This window comes from Mastigoproctus giganteus, chromosome 7 (genome assembly GCF_048544385.1).
Source record: "Mastigoproctus giganteus isolate SK-2022 chromosome 7, ASM4854438v1, whole genome shotgun sequence".
Lineage (NCBI taxonomy): Eukaryota > Metazoa > Arthropoda > Arachnida > Uropygi > Thelyphonidae > Mastigoproctus > Mastigoproctus giganteus.
Genome location: NC_143581.1, coordinates 88,947,590 through 88,963,413, shown reverse-complemented (window position 1 = coordinate 88,963,413; position 15,824 = coordinate 88,947,590). Strand labels below are relative to the sequence as shown.

Genomic DNA, 15,824 nt, shown 5'->3' with positions numbered 1-15,824 from the left:
TAATTTTGGCAATAGGTTGTAGTGCAGTCAGGCGACGAGCCTCGCCTGAGTGCAATAAACCTAGTAAATAAGGGGATACCTAGTAAATAAGTAGGATGGGAAACTTTCCTGATTCGACACTACGACCTCCACTTATACACATCAAGTAAGTAAAGTTATTGTAATTTTTTAAAAAACTCACCCGTTGGGCTTTGTGTATTCTATCACAGTTGCTGTAGAAATTATGGGATATTAATTCGGTTCATAATAAATTTATAATAAATAATACCTATTTAACTAATAGCAATGGGAAAGGGACAAAAATGGGAATTTAAAAGAAACTTAGAATTCAGTATCGGATAAAATAGCAAAGCTGTGATAGATACAAACAGAAACGGGTAAGTAAGTAATGCATTACATCGAATGGACCGTCAATCCGCTCAAAGCCCCCGATGAAGTAGGGGATTGACGACCATGTGATGTAATACAAATATGTATAAAGATGTAATACAATAAATGTATAAAAATGTTTAATGTTTTATCATTTTGTCATAAAGTAGTATTGCTACAGTTTTTCATCTATAATTAATATGACAATTTCTTTAGCAATACGTAACAAGTTGAAAAATAATAAATGAATAGGCCCTGGGCATTTAAGATAACCGAGTTTAGGCTAGCTTAAAGACCAGTAATGTATTAACCATAATACCTATGAGTAGAAAACACCCGTAATTAAGAAAATAAACACAATAAACCACAATAGAAAGATAAAATAATAATATGTACTCTGTTCGTACCCGGGCATTGCTAAAACAGCTACTGGGACAACAGAAAAATCTAGAAATAATTTAAGGAAAACCACTATAAAAGTATATTAAAAGTTAAATACAACATAAATTATCATATTACTAAAGAATAATATTAAGTACTCTGTTTGTACCCAAGCTCTGCTAAAATAGCTCCTGGGACAACAGAAAAAGCTAAATTAAATAAACTATTATAATAGCCTATAAAAATTCCTACCCAGGGGTATTAAGGGACATACACAAAAAAAGGGCCTTAAATTAATTACAAAATGCATTAATCACTAAATGCACAGTAAATAACTACATGGAAACTAATACAAATAAGAATAACATGCTGTACGGGTATCACAGCATAAATTGCACCCCGGGACCGTATATGACCACACGGGATCCGTCTCTTCATAGCAATGGTCGCTTAGCATACAATGCTGTCACACCACATGGGAGTAAAGAAGCATATAACCATAAACGTCTAAACAATGAAAATATCGGGCTACACATGAAACAACTCAATTTCAAAAAATGCAACAGCAAACTCTGTAAAACCTGTCCCTACATGCACAGACACCATCTAAATTCTGAAGAAGCACCAACATTCTGTCACACCAAAAATGTAATCTACCTTATTACATGCGAGATATGTGGGATACAATACATCGGTCAAACAAGTACAGAGCTCCACCTTCGTATGAACCTTCACAGATCACAAATAAACAGATATGATGAAAACACTGCAACAGACGCTCAAAACAGGTCAGACAAATACAATAACGAAATCGAATACAGACATTTCAAAATGCATGACTTCGCCAACGTATCCATTGCCATTCTAACCATTATCGACAACAACACACAAAGAGAAATCATGGAAGATATGTTCATTCTTTTATACAAATCCCTATATCCCTATGGATTAAACAATCGGTTCAATGGAAGGAACTTCGCATTCACCAGCCCAGAAACATGTACTTACAAAATCTTCCAGATCAGCAAAAACTGGCAATATAACGGGATTAAAAACGGAAAATTACAGGTATACAACAAAAACAACAACAAAATACCAATAAATATAAATGACTTCGAAAAACTATTAACAGAATGGGATACAAACCCCATAAACATCAAAAATATACACAACATACTTTTCTCTATTAAAATAAGCAAACTTGAAGCACTTAACAAAATATACCAAAAGAAAAAGACACAGAATATACACCTCAACAATATACTTGAAGATATATTTAAATTCAGAATAGGCATAAATTTCAACGAAAGCACTAAAAAAGAGTACTGCATAATCAAATACCAAAACCGTTTATACGACACAGTTAATATAAGTAATATCATAGATAATAACAAATGTTACCTACCCATCAAAAACACACAAATAAATATTAGATACAGATACACCAAGCCAATTGGACTAACCATCTGCAATTACAAAAACACCATTAATAATATGAATGAAGGAGAACAACCTTGTCACTGCCAGGAAAGTAGATATAAAAAATTCATTAATACACATTACAATCATATAGTAACAGGAGACCTCAATATTATCGAAGACAAAACACTAAGAGAAACAATGAAAAAGGGTACAAAATTCAGACCCAACACCCCAATTAGGTTGGAAAATATTAAAAAATCAATATACACAGATCTGTTACAATTTGCATTCAAAGCCGCATACAAAAACAATGAACCCATAGAATCATTCCAATGTTGGATAAACGCCAATACTGAAAACATACTAGACCAATTCAAGGAAAACATAACAAAGCAAAAACATCATATAAAAAACAATCACTTAAATTTAAAAAATATCAACAATAAAATCAAAGAAATACAAAACAAATTTGTTATTACTAGAACCGACAAAGCAAGCAATAATTTCAGTATCATTTGCAAAAAATTCTACATAGAAGCCATCAAAGAGGAATTGCATGACAATGAAACATACAAGTACATAGACTCCAATCCAAACAGCATCAGCAAAAAAGTATTGGCCATGCATAAAAAGCTTAAAATTAAAATAGACAGAATGCAATACCCCTACATATATTGGATTCCAAAATATCACAAGATTCCTACGGGAAAAAGATTCATTACTTCAGGTAAAAACAGCTATATCAAATATACCAGTAAAATCATGGAAGACAAGTTAAAAAACATCAACAAAGAAATTAAAAACACCAGAATTATCAACAACAACAACAAAGAATATTTGGATTATTTAAAAAAACAAAGCAATAATATTAAATGTATAAACACATACGACTTTAAAAACCTCTTTACAAGCATATCGCATGACAACCTAATAGAAGTACTACAGATATATTACCAAAAATATCACAACATACTACAATGCAAAAAACAATACTGGAATGACCTTACAAAAATCAGCGTCAAAGGAAACTACATTCTAATGGGAGGCAAAGTGTATTTACAAAGCAGGGGTATAGCTATGGGATCCAGCAGTTCTTGTGCAATGGCTAACCTCTACTTACACCATTATGAAAGTAACATTACGGACAGTTTAAAATTCTACAGATACATTGATGACGTAATAGTATTCAACCATGACAACTTTATAAATATTGCAAAGAATTATTACCCAGCAGACCTTAAAATAGAATGTACAAATCCGGATAACAACTTAAAAGCTGTCTACTTAGACAGCGAAATTACCATCCACCCAGACAAAATATATACACATCACCATGATAAAAGAGATCATTTTAATTTCGAAACAATAAAACTCACACACTGGGAAAGTAACATAGCAAAGCATATACATGGTAATACCATAAGAAATCAGACAAACAGACTATTACAAATATGCAACAATATAAATAGTGGAAATATAGCCATTAAAAAACTCATAACGCTGGATAGAAACAAAATTCCCAAACAATACAGTAGATATCACGTAAGAACTGCCATATACGCAAATATTAGAAAACACCATCCCAATGTAGACCCATATACTTTTATCAAAAGCCAACTAAAAATATAATAGTAATTACTCAGAAGAGTATCCCCTTATTTACTAGGTTTATTGCACTCAGGCGAGGCTCGTCGCCTGACTGCACTACAACCTATTGCCAAAATTAAACCCCCCCCCTCTCCCATAGTAAGAGGCTGTATATATGTATATAGTTTTGCCTCTGGACAAACAAGTGCTGTCCGAGGTGAAACATAAAATAAATGTAAAAATATTGTAAATACACAACTAAATAAATTCATTTAACCTGCCACAAAACCACCATAATAGACCTTGGCCTGAAGTTCGGGGACTTCCGCCAAAACACCATCGGAACACAGGGAAACGCTAAAGCGACAAAGCCATAAAAATAGCCATCTATAAAACAAGTTAAGGGTGCGAAACATTCCTTTTTCGACTCGACGACCTCCACCGAAACACATCAAGTAGGATGGGAAACTTTCCTGATTCGACACTACGACCTCCACTTATACACATCAAGTAAGTAAAGTTATTGTAATTTTTTAAAAAACTCACCCGTTGGGCTTTGTGTATTCTATCACAGTTGCTGTAGAAATTATGGGATATTAATTCGGTTCATAATAAATTTATAATAAATAATACCTATTTAACTAATAGCAATGGGAAAGGGACAAAAATGGGAATTTAAAAGAAACTTAGAATTCAGTATCGGATAAAATAGCAAAGCTGTGATAGATACAAACAGAAACGGGTAAGTAAGTAATGCATTACATCGAATGGACCGTCAATCCGCTCAAAGCCCCCGATGAAGTAGGGGATTGACGACCATGTGATGTAATACAAATATGTATAAAGATGTAATACAATAAATGTATAAAAATGTTTAATATTTTATCATTTTGTCATAAAGTAGTATTGCTACAGTTTTTCATCTATAATTAATATGACAATTTCTTTAGCAATACGTAACAAGTTGAAAAATAATAAATGAATAGGCCCTGGGCATTTAAGATAACCGAGTTTAGGCTAGCTTAAAGACCAGTAATGTATTAACCATAATACCTATGAGTAGAAAACACCCGTAATTAAGAAAATAAACACAATAAACCACAATAGAAAGATAAAATAATCATATATATATATATATATATATATATATATAATTGTTCTGTCTGGGATCTGTTGATCCTGCCCGTAAACCAATAAATTCTCTTGGCCTATTTTTAGGTCCTATGGTTACTGGCAAGTAGAAGTCAGAAACTGCTTTTGCCAATAACCACAATAATTTTATTAATTTTTATTAATCATGTCTTTTTTTTTGTGTGTGTTTTTGTAAGGGATTTCTCTTTGATTATAGCTCAGCACTCAAACCTTTAACTTACAGCATTAACCAGCCTATTTCTTATGCTGAGCACTAATATATACTTTTTAGCTTGCTTATCTCTCTCTCTCTCTCTCTCTCTCTCTCTCTCTCTCTCTCTCTCTCTCTCTCTCTCTCTCTCTCTCTCTCTCTCTCTCTCTCTCTCTCTCTCTCTCTCTCTCTCACGAGCTTGGCTTTTTACATTTTTATATATGTATAGCTCTCCATATTTTCTTATATCACAGTCTGATGTAATGTTTAATTGTTGGTTTGATGGCATTAATCAGTTCTGTTAAATTTACTTTGCATAATATTATTCTATGTTTACATACCTTAATTTTATATCTTGAACTGGTTTATTTTAATTATATAAATGTGTGTGTGTGCTTATGTATTTATTTATATATACAGAACTGCAACTTCAAAAATAAATCAACTTCAGGAGGCTTTAAGAGAAAAGGATATGAACTTTGAATCCCTCTCAATAAAGTAAGTTAGATATTTCTTTTCTCTTAAGTTTTTATGAGATGCAGTCAAAAATAAGTTCTGTTTTCTCATTGTAGCAGATTATAGAAGAATAGATATATGTAAAAAATACCCATTGCAAGTCTCACTGTTATTCTTCTGTTAGCATTTGAGAGTGAGGTGAAAATGTTTTTTTTGATTATTTAATTTCTGTGAATTTCACTGTTGAAGAGAATCATCCATCATCAAATTAGATTTCTTAAAAGACAGAGATGCTGTTGTCATTCATTTAAAATACATTTTTGTAATATCCAATTCAAAGTCAGCTGACGTTGAACTGAATAGTTAGGTATGACGTAGTGACCAGGTGTGAGGTTTGTTTGGTTTTTAGGAGCATTAGCAACTGAGGCCATATTGCTCCGGGATATGCAGTGGTCATTCCTTGACCTTTCCGCATCCTCCGTATTTGGTGGTGACGGGCTTGAACCCCGGTCTAATCAAGAAGCGTGTGCTGTGCACTGCTGCTCCTTCCCACCTGGCTACGGAGGTGCCCAGGTGTGAGGATGCAGTATCACATGCCCTTTTGGTAGACTGTGATTCAAGCCTGTATGAATGCTAATTATGGTTAATGACTGTATTCATTGTCAAAATAATTAATGTAAATTCCTCTGACTTACAAGGAGAGTTTACGATGTGGTCCTCAGGGATTTCAATAATAGTACTTGTGTGGATAAGCCTTGGTATGAACCTTTATTGAGCAAAGGAAGAAAGCGCACTTCTCACACTTTTTCAAGAAAATCAAAGTTAAAAAATCCTGAGCAACTTATGAGTAAGTTTTGCAGGATGTTTCACCAAAGATCGCGTGGCACGGCGACTACATGCCTGACTCATATTTGCGAGATCACTGGTTCGAGTCTCAATGAGTGAACTTTTTTTTCAAATCAGAATGCAATTTTTACATAAAAGAATTGTAAATCACATTGGTTTATACATTTTGTCTATTTATTTTCTATTAAAAATGTGTATTTTCCCTTTTTTACCCTCTGCCTTAAAAATTTAATTTTTGAAAATAGCAAAAAATTTATATTCTTTAAAATTTAATTTTCATCATTTTTTGAATTTATTTAATTGCTTAAAATGTCAAATTATTCATAATGTTCTTACATACCCAAATGTAAAAATCTTTAAATAAATTTATTTTTAATAGATAGCAATTCTGAAAACGATTTTTCAAGGCACACGGTAAAAAAGGGAAAATACACATTTTTAATAGAAAATAAATAGACAAAATGTATAAACCCATGTGATTTACAATTATTTTATGTAAAAATTGCATTCTGATTGGGAAAAATGTTCACTCATCAAGACTCGAACCAGCGATCTTGCTAATATTAGTCAGGCACATGCTGCTGTGCCATGTGGTTTTCGGTGAAATGTTCTGCAAAACTTACTTATGAGTCGCTCGGGATTTTTAACTTCGATTTTCTCGAAAACATTTGAGAAGCGCACTTTCTCCCTTCGCTCAATAAAGGTTCATCCACACAAACAGTATTATTGAAATCCCTGAGGACCACGTCATAGACTCCCCTTGTTAGTGGTTGTGCCAGAATATAAACAAGAACATTATTTAGTTAATATGAGCATTTCAGGCACATTTGAAAATAGTAATAATTCATAATTTATATCTTAAAACATACACACACAGAGCAAAAAGCAAAGACTTTTATTCATGAACCAAGAACATTTTGTTTTTGCACATCTGCTGTGTTGTCCCTTCATTCCTCCAAATCAACACTTGCCAGTTAACATAACATCCAGTGTTTAAGCTGCAATATATGGTGTGTGGATAACCTATGCGACTTGTATGAAAAAATAAACATTGCTAGATTTCTTTTGGACCAGATTTAGTGAAATTTGAGACAACTTTAGAAATTGTTCTAAAAGAGCTAAATATAAAATTTCATGAAAATCCATCTACTGAGTTATGTTGAGACAGATATATGGACAGTTAGATGGGGGTGAAGACAATAGGTTCTTTACTCATATATGCTAATATACCTAAAAATGAAATTAACCTAATTATGGTAGACTTTGCACATCATATAGGCTGCATTTTCACCTGAAAATGCAGCCTATATGTTAGAATTGATACTTTCTTTTTTTTTTTTTTTTTTCTGTAGAAATTAAAGATATGTGAAGAGTTCTGGATAACAGCTCCCCACAAAGCAGAACTGTTTTGTTTTTGATCCAAGCCATCTGTGGCAATGAGACCTGAAGTCTAATCTGACTAAAAAGGGGAGGAAAAAAAAAAAAAAAAAAAAAAAGTAGTAAAAGCAAAAGAAATGTACCAATTTTGGCAGTCTACAGTTCTTCTTACTATCTGTTGCCCAATAACTATTAGTAAAAATGAAAATATTAAATACAGTGTTTAAAAGGCAAATTTTGTACTTGAATTTTTATTTATTGCAAATTGGTGCTTGGACAGGATACCATAAATGTTATTTGATCTCTAATTAGCTGTTCTACCAGAATGCTGGCACTATACAGTGATGTATAGCATGTGTGTATGTGTGTGTGTGTTGCTTTCACAGGTCAGTTTGTATGTTGTAAAGTAAAGTGTGTAAAGTGATCCCTTCTACAGGGATGGGATACACTTAAATAGAAAGGGTGCAAGAATTTTTGCTGATGCTGTCGAGGCAGTGTTAGGTGGGTCGGAAAACTGCTAGTTGGGGGGGATACAAGGACTAATAGATTAACAGTAGCCACTGGCAGAGGTAGAAGTGATTCTTGCACTGCTTCTATTCAAATGAGCAGAAGTCTGAAAAACAAGATGCAGGATATTTCAGAGACTGCTGGTAGTCATTGCGTTACAAGTAAACACATGGGTTGTGTTAGGGTAGCTAAGAATAGAAACAGGTGCATGTATACCTGCGTGTACACCAATGCTAGGAGTTTGGTAAATAAATTTGATGAATTTGAGGTATTGCTCAAAACATCAAAGGCAGATATTGTTGGGATATCAGAGACGTGGTGTCACACAGTTATAAGTAATGCGGAACTGGAATTTGGGGAATACAATGTATATAGAAAGGATAGACAGGACAGGAGGGGAGGAGGGGTTATGCTATTAATTAAGAAACACATAAAGTCAAAGGAAGTGAAGCCAGTTGACATCGATGGACAGGGCAGTGTCGAGTCAGTTTGGTGTGACATAAGCATAGGGAAATCAAAATTGAGAGTAGGAGTGTGCTATAGGCCTAATGACTCTGATGAGTATAATAATATATTGTACAGGGAAATAGAGTGGGCCAGTAAATCAGAGAGTCTTATAATGGGGGATTTTAATTTCCCAGATATTGACTGGAATTTGTGGGTTGGTCACTCGCACACTAGCAAGGCTTTTGTGGATTTATTGGATGATTGTTTTCTACATCAGCATGTTCGTGAGGCAACAAGAGGGAGCAATACTCTTGATCTGATTATCAGTAGTGATTCTTCATGCATTAAGAACCTGCAGATAAATGAACCACTAGGTGGCAGTGATCACAGTGTGTTGAAGTGGGATTTACTCAAGGAGGTAACTACCATCAGAGGTAAAGGGAAGGGTTTTTGTTTTCGTAAAGGCGACTATGATGGTCTGAGACAGTATTTAAATTCTATACAGTGGGACCAACTGATGATGTTACCAACAGCAAACTCAAAATGGGAAGCATTCAAGGAACTAATCTTGGTGGCTACCAGGCTTTACATACCAACTAAGAAATATTGTTCAAGGTTTAGGCCTAAATGGTTGTCAGATGGACTAATGAGACATGTGGCAGAGAAGAAAAATGCATGGGATACATACAAATTAATGGGTGACATGGAAGCCTATGATAGATATAAGTTGGTCTGTAACCAAGTCACAAAGGAGATTAGGCAGGCAAAGGCAGACTACGAAAAATCCTTGGCAAAGGATGCAAAGAAAAACAGAAAGGAGTTCTTTACATACTTGAACTCGAGAAGGAAAGGGATGAATCAGATTGGTCCACTGGATATTGATGGTTCAACAGTTGAGGATCCTGCTCAGGTGGCTAACAATCTAAACGAGTATTTTGCATCTACATTCACGCATGAGGAGTTATTCAGGAAGGAGAATGATGTAGGTAAAGTAAACATTGGCAGTGAGCTGGATGATTTTGTAATAACTGAGAGGAAAGTGGAGGAGAGATTGTTGAGGATAAACATAAAAAAGGCACCTGGGGTGGATGGGATCTATCCAGTTATATTAAAGGAGGCAGCAAAGGAAGTATGCAAACCCCTAGCCATAATTATGAGAGCTTCTTTGGACTCAGGGGAGGTACCCATAGACTGGAGATGTGCAAATGTAACCCCAATTCACAAAGGAGGATCAAAGGCTGACACAAGTAATTATAGACCTGTTAGTTTAACTTCTGTTCCAGGTAAATTAATGGAGGCACTGGTTAAAGAAGCACTGCAGGATCATCTAGACAAGAATTCAGTTATAGCTCAGACGCAGCATGGTTTTGTTAAGGGCAGGTCTTGCCTGACCAATTTGATTGGATACTATGATGTAGTCACAAAAGAACTGGATGCAGGGAATAACTTTGATATTATATATTTGGATCTTAGAAAGGCTTTTGATACTGTTGCACATGGAAGACTGCTGCACAAATTGGAGCAGTGTGGCATTGGAGGCAAATTGCTGCTATGGATAAGGGGATGGTTGAGTGGCAGAAGACAGAGAGTGGTAATCAATGGACACTGCTCAACGTGGACTAATGTTATTAGTGGAGTTCCTCAAGGTTCAGTCTTGGGTCCATTGTTGTTTTCGGTGTTTATGAATGATATTGATGATGGGATATCAAGTTTAATGTCTAAGTTTGCAGATGATACAAAGGTTGGCAGGGTCGTTAAGGACACTACTGACGCTATGCTGCTGCAACAGGATCTGGAAAGGTTGAACAGATGGGCTGAGAGGTGGCAAATGAAGTTTAACATTGACAAATGTAAAGTACTACATATGGGTAACAGTAACCCCAGAGCAATGTATCAACTCTGCGGTACTACACTGACAGTGGTGGAGAATGAAAAGGACCTGGGGGTAATTGTGCAGGCAGATATGAAGTTCTCTGAGCAGTGCAGACGAGCTGCAAGAGTAGCTCATGGTGTCTTGTCAATGATATACAGGAATTTTTCTAGCAGGGATAAGGAGGTGATTATTCCCTTGTATAAGGCAATGGTTAGGCCACATCTTGAGTACTGTATACTGGTCTGGAGGCCTCATTTCAAGAAGGATGTAGAGTTGCTGGAACGGGTACAGAGAAGGGCAACAAGATTAGTAAATGGAACAAAGGGTTGCTCTTACGAAGAAAGGCTTAAGTTTTGCAAATTACAGAGTCTGGAGACTAGGCACCGGCGAGGTGATCTGATAGAGGTGTATAAGGCTTTGAATGGTTTGAGCATGCTCAATGCCAATGGGACTCTTCATCTTTCTCAGAATAATCACCTCAGAGGGCATAAATTCAAATTGAGGAAGGACGGATGTCGGATAGATGTGAGGAAATTTGCCTTTGGCCAGCGGGTGGTTGGTTGGTGGAACCGACTTCCATCACTTGTTGTTGAAGTTGATAGCCTAAACAAATTTAAAGCTCAACTGGACAGGTATTTCGAACGAACGGAGGGGTGAAATGGGAGAGGGTTTTTTTTTTTTTTTTTTTTTGGCTGATGCTGAATAAGCTTGCTTTCTTGCATCATATGCCTCTACTAATGCTAATGCTAAGTGTGTTAGCTGTCTGATGGCACCAGGGGTTCCCCCTATCGCCGCATTGTATACTCTGTTTGTGTATCACAGTACTCTGTGGCAAGCAGAGATTTAAAAGTGTATGGGGAGTGGAATGGTATGTTCTGTTGTTCTTCTGACCATTTAGCTGTTGGGCTCCTAGTGAGACCCACCATTGCCCACACTTTGCTACAAGGAGGCAGGTCAGACGTCCGGTAGATTTTTTAAGTACTCTGGCAGTTTACATGTTGTAAAGTGTAAAGTGTGTTTAAGGGCTAACGGCACCAAGGGTTTCCCCCATCTCCGCGAGTATACCTTGTCATATGTTACAGTACACTGTAACGGCCAGAGATTTAAAAGTGTATGGATAATGTATAGTGTGGTGTCATGTACCATTGTTCATCTGGCCATTTAGCCATTGGACCCCTATTGGGGTCCACCATTGCCCACATTTAGCCCCATGGATGCAGACCACCCAGTAATTTTATTTTATCACTCTGGCAGGCCTTACCATCTAGATTCCTGAGATTTCAGTGGCTAGGGCCTATGGTTGAAAAAAAAAAAAAAGAAAAAAAAGGAACATGTGATTTTCAAGGGTAAGACACTAATGAGGTTATAAGCTAAACAGGGTGATGCATGATTCAATTTGGAGAGTTAAGTTTTTGATTGTGTAGGGCTATGCTGTGTAGTTTAGGCAGAGTAGGGGGGAGACAAAAGACGGAAGAAAAGACAGAAATATGGGGGCAGTAGGGAAGGTGACTCCAGGGAATGTCAGTGGGGCATGCCCATGCCACACTAGGAGGAAAAGTGGGGGTGGAGGGGAGGAGACAGAAGACCATTGCTCACCCTCCCATCAGGGGAAGGGAGAGAAAGATAGGCCAAGCAAGAGCGACAGCCCAGTTCCCCAAAGGTATATGCATAGTGTAAAGTGTGTTTAGGGTCTCATGGCACCAGGGGTTTCCCTATCTCTGTGTAATTTTCATTTTGAGTGTGAGATAGGGTGATCAGATTAAAAATTTGATCTCAGGGTACCCATGCTTATGTTTGGGGTATTCATTCCTTGTTTTGGGATACTCGCATCATATCTTAAAATTAACGAACAATTTTAATAACAAATATTTTATTTCTATATTTTGTTGATTTTTACAAGTTCATGGAATGCAAAATTAGACAAATTTTAATAAAATTAACCGAATCATAGCCTGTGCGTTAATTCAGAAAATTTTATTGCAAGAGTTATAAACACTAAAGGAAACTTTTATAAATATTAACATCAATTGTTTTATATAATTGTTTACAATACATATTCAATAAACCTGATTTATTTTATCAAAAAGAAAATATTTACCTAGCAATACTTTTCATTTGAGCGAATTTTTTTTAACAGTTTTTAATTTTTTAGTGCATATCCATAAAATTCTTTGCATGACATATTGTGATTGGTTTTCACCAACATTTCTCCTTCAACATTCTTTAGGTCTCATTTATTTCGATCCCTTTTCCATGCATTAAACATTAAGCTAAATACTTGCTCACTCATTGCATTTGAGTGAGGCAAAGGAAAAACAAAATTAATATTTTTTTCTGTATTACGTACTTCATATGCATTTAAAAATTTTATCCAAATATCTGTGGTATTTTTGAGGTCTTTTGTCTCAAAATTTTTATGGAATAATTTAAACAGAACATATTCTTCATACAGCAAATCGATATTGATATTGGGAATATTAAATAAAAAAAAAAGTTTTTTGCCTGAATCTTAAAACATAATGAAATAAAAGAGAAGTCAAGTAGAATGTAAACGGTTACAAAGTAAGCATAATATAAATATTCAATAATCCTCTTTGTAATTAGGATATAATGTTGTTTTTTTGAGTCTTTTTTGGGTGCATTTGGCACTAATAACATTAAGAGTAGGAGATCTGCGGACTTACTTAACAAGTACAGGTCAATGTTGAAAAAAAGTTGTGAGTTAGGGTTAAATTTGAAAGTGTCCGCAATTCTGCCCAGACATGATAGGAGGGCATATATGAGGAGAACCTTGTCAATCATTTCGGCCCTGGAGTGATTGTGCAAGGCTCGTGGGGTAGAATTTTTCTCAGTGTGGTCTCTGCTTGTTAACAGGAGAGATTGTTTCTACAGGGATGGGATACACTTAAATAGAAAGGGTGCAAGAATATTTGGTGATGCTATCGAGGCAGTGTTAGGTGGGTTGGAAAACTGCTAGCTTGGGGGGATTCACAGACTAATGGATTACCGTAGCCACAGGCAGAGATGAAAGTGTTTCTTGCACTGCTTCTCTGGAATGAACAGCAGCCTGCAAAGTGAGGTACTGGGGATTTCAGGGGCTACTGAGAGTCATCATGGAACAAGTAAATTCATGGGTTGTGTTAGGTTAACTAAGAGTAAGAACTGGTGCATGTATACTTGCATGTACACCAATGCTAGGAGTATAGTGAATAATTTTGATGAATTTGAAGTGCTGGTCAAGACATCAAAGGCAGATATCATTGAGATATCAGAGACGTGGTGCCACATGGATATAAGCATTGCAGAATTGGAATTTGGGGAGTACAATGTGTACAGAAAGGATAGACAGGACAGAAGGGAGGAGAGGTTATGAGAGTAGGTGTGTGTGTGTTATAATCCTATTGAATCTGAGTATAATGAGCAATTGTGCAGAGAAATAGAGTGGGCCAGTAAATCTGAAAGTCTTATAATGGGGTATTTTAATTTTCCAGATATTGACTGGAACTTGTGGATTGGTCACTCGCACACCAGTTAGTTTAACTTCTGTTCCGGGTAAAATAATGGAGTCACTGGTTAAAGATGCATTGCAGGATCATCTAGACAAGACTGCAGCAATAATTCAGACACAGCATGGGTTTGTTAAGGGAAAGTCTTGTCTGACAAATTTGATTGGTTATTATGATGTGGTCACAAAGGAACTGGATGCAAAAAATAATTTTGATATCATATACTTGGATTTCAGGAAAGCTTTTGACACTGTTGCGCATGGAAGACTACTGTACAAATTGGAGCAGAATGGTATTAAGGGTAAGTTGCTACAATGGATAAAAGGATGGTTAAGTGGGAGAAGACAGAGGGTGGTAAGCAATGGGTGCTGCTCTTCGTGGACTAATGTTATTAGTGGAGTCCCACAGGGTTCGGTGTTGGGTCCACTGTTGTTTTGTATATTTATCAATGATATTGATGAAGGTATATCAGGCTTAATGTCGAAGTTTGCAGATGACACGAAGGTTGGCAGGGTTGTTAATGACAGTAATGGCAGTATGCTACTGCAACAGGATCTAGATAATTTGGGCAGATGGGCTAAGAAGTGGCAACTGAAGTTTAACCTTGACAAATGCAAAGTACTGCATATGGGTAGAAGTAACCCCAGAGAAACGTACCAACTGTGTGGTACTACACTTAAGGTGGTAGAAAATGAAAAAGACCTGGGAGTAATTGTGCAGTCAGATATGAAGTTTTCTGAGCAATGTAGAGAGGCTGCTAGGGCAGGTCATGGGGTTTTGTCAATGATATATAGGAATTTTGCTAGCAGGGAAAAGGAGGTGATTGTCCCTCTGTATAAGGCAATGGTCAGGCCACGCCTTGAGTACTGCGTACAGGTCTGGAGGCCTCATTTTAGGAAGGATGTAGATTTGCTTGAGCGTGTACAGAGAAGAGCAACACGATTGGTGAGGGGAATGAAGGGATCCGCTTACCAAGAGAGGCTTAAGTTCTGCAAACTGCAGTGGCTGGAGACTAGGCACCTGCGCGGTGATCTGATTGAGGTCTATAAGGCCTTGAATGGGTTGAGCACGCTGAATTCTGATGGGATCCTCCCACTTGTTCAGAATACGAACCTACGGGGACATAAGTTCAAATTAAGAAAGGATAGATGTAGAATAGATGTGCGGAAATTTGCCTTTAGCCAGCGGGTGGTTAATTGCTGGAACAAACTTCCATCTGTCGTTGTGGAAGTTGATAGGTTAAATAAATTTAAGGAGGAACTGGACAGGCATTTGGAGGGTATGGTGTGATTTTTTTTTTTTTTTTTTGGCTGATGCTGCATAAGCTCCTACACTTGCTTTCTTGCATCAAGTGCCACTACTACTACTACTACTACTACTACTACTACTACACTAGCAAGACTTTTGTGGATTTATTGGATGACTGTTTTTTACAGCAACACGTTCGAGAGTCAACCAGAGAGAGTAATAACCTTGATCCAGTTATCAGCAGTGATGCTTCATGTGTGAAGAATCTGCAGATAAAGAAACCACTAGGTGGCAGTGAGCACAGTGTATTGATATGGGATTTATTTAAAGATGTAACTACCATCAGGGGTATGGGGAAGGGTTTTTGCTTTCATAAAGGTGACTACAGTGTGGTCTCAGAGTGCTTTTAAATTCTATATAGTGGGATCAACTGATGATGTTACCAGTGGTGAATTCTAAATTG

General features: G+C 36.4%; 1 protein-coding gene across 1 annotated transcript in view; it reads left to right on the top strand.

Moving 5' to 3' along the window:
• Positions 1-15,824, top strand: part of LOC150083056 (leucine-rich repeat-containing protein 45-like) — a 290,375-nt gene that overhangs the window by 211,411 nt on the left and 63,140 nt on the right. Inside the window, exon 11 of the mRNA XM_090378378.1 lies at positions 5,522-5,599. Coding sequence (XP_090234504.1) covers positions 5,522-5,599 — 78 coding nt within the window. The remainder of the gene's footprint in view (positions 1-5,521; positions 5,600-15,824) is intronic.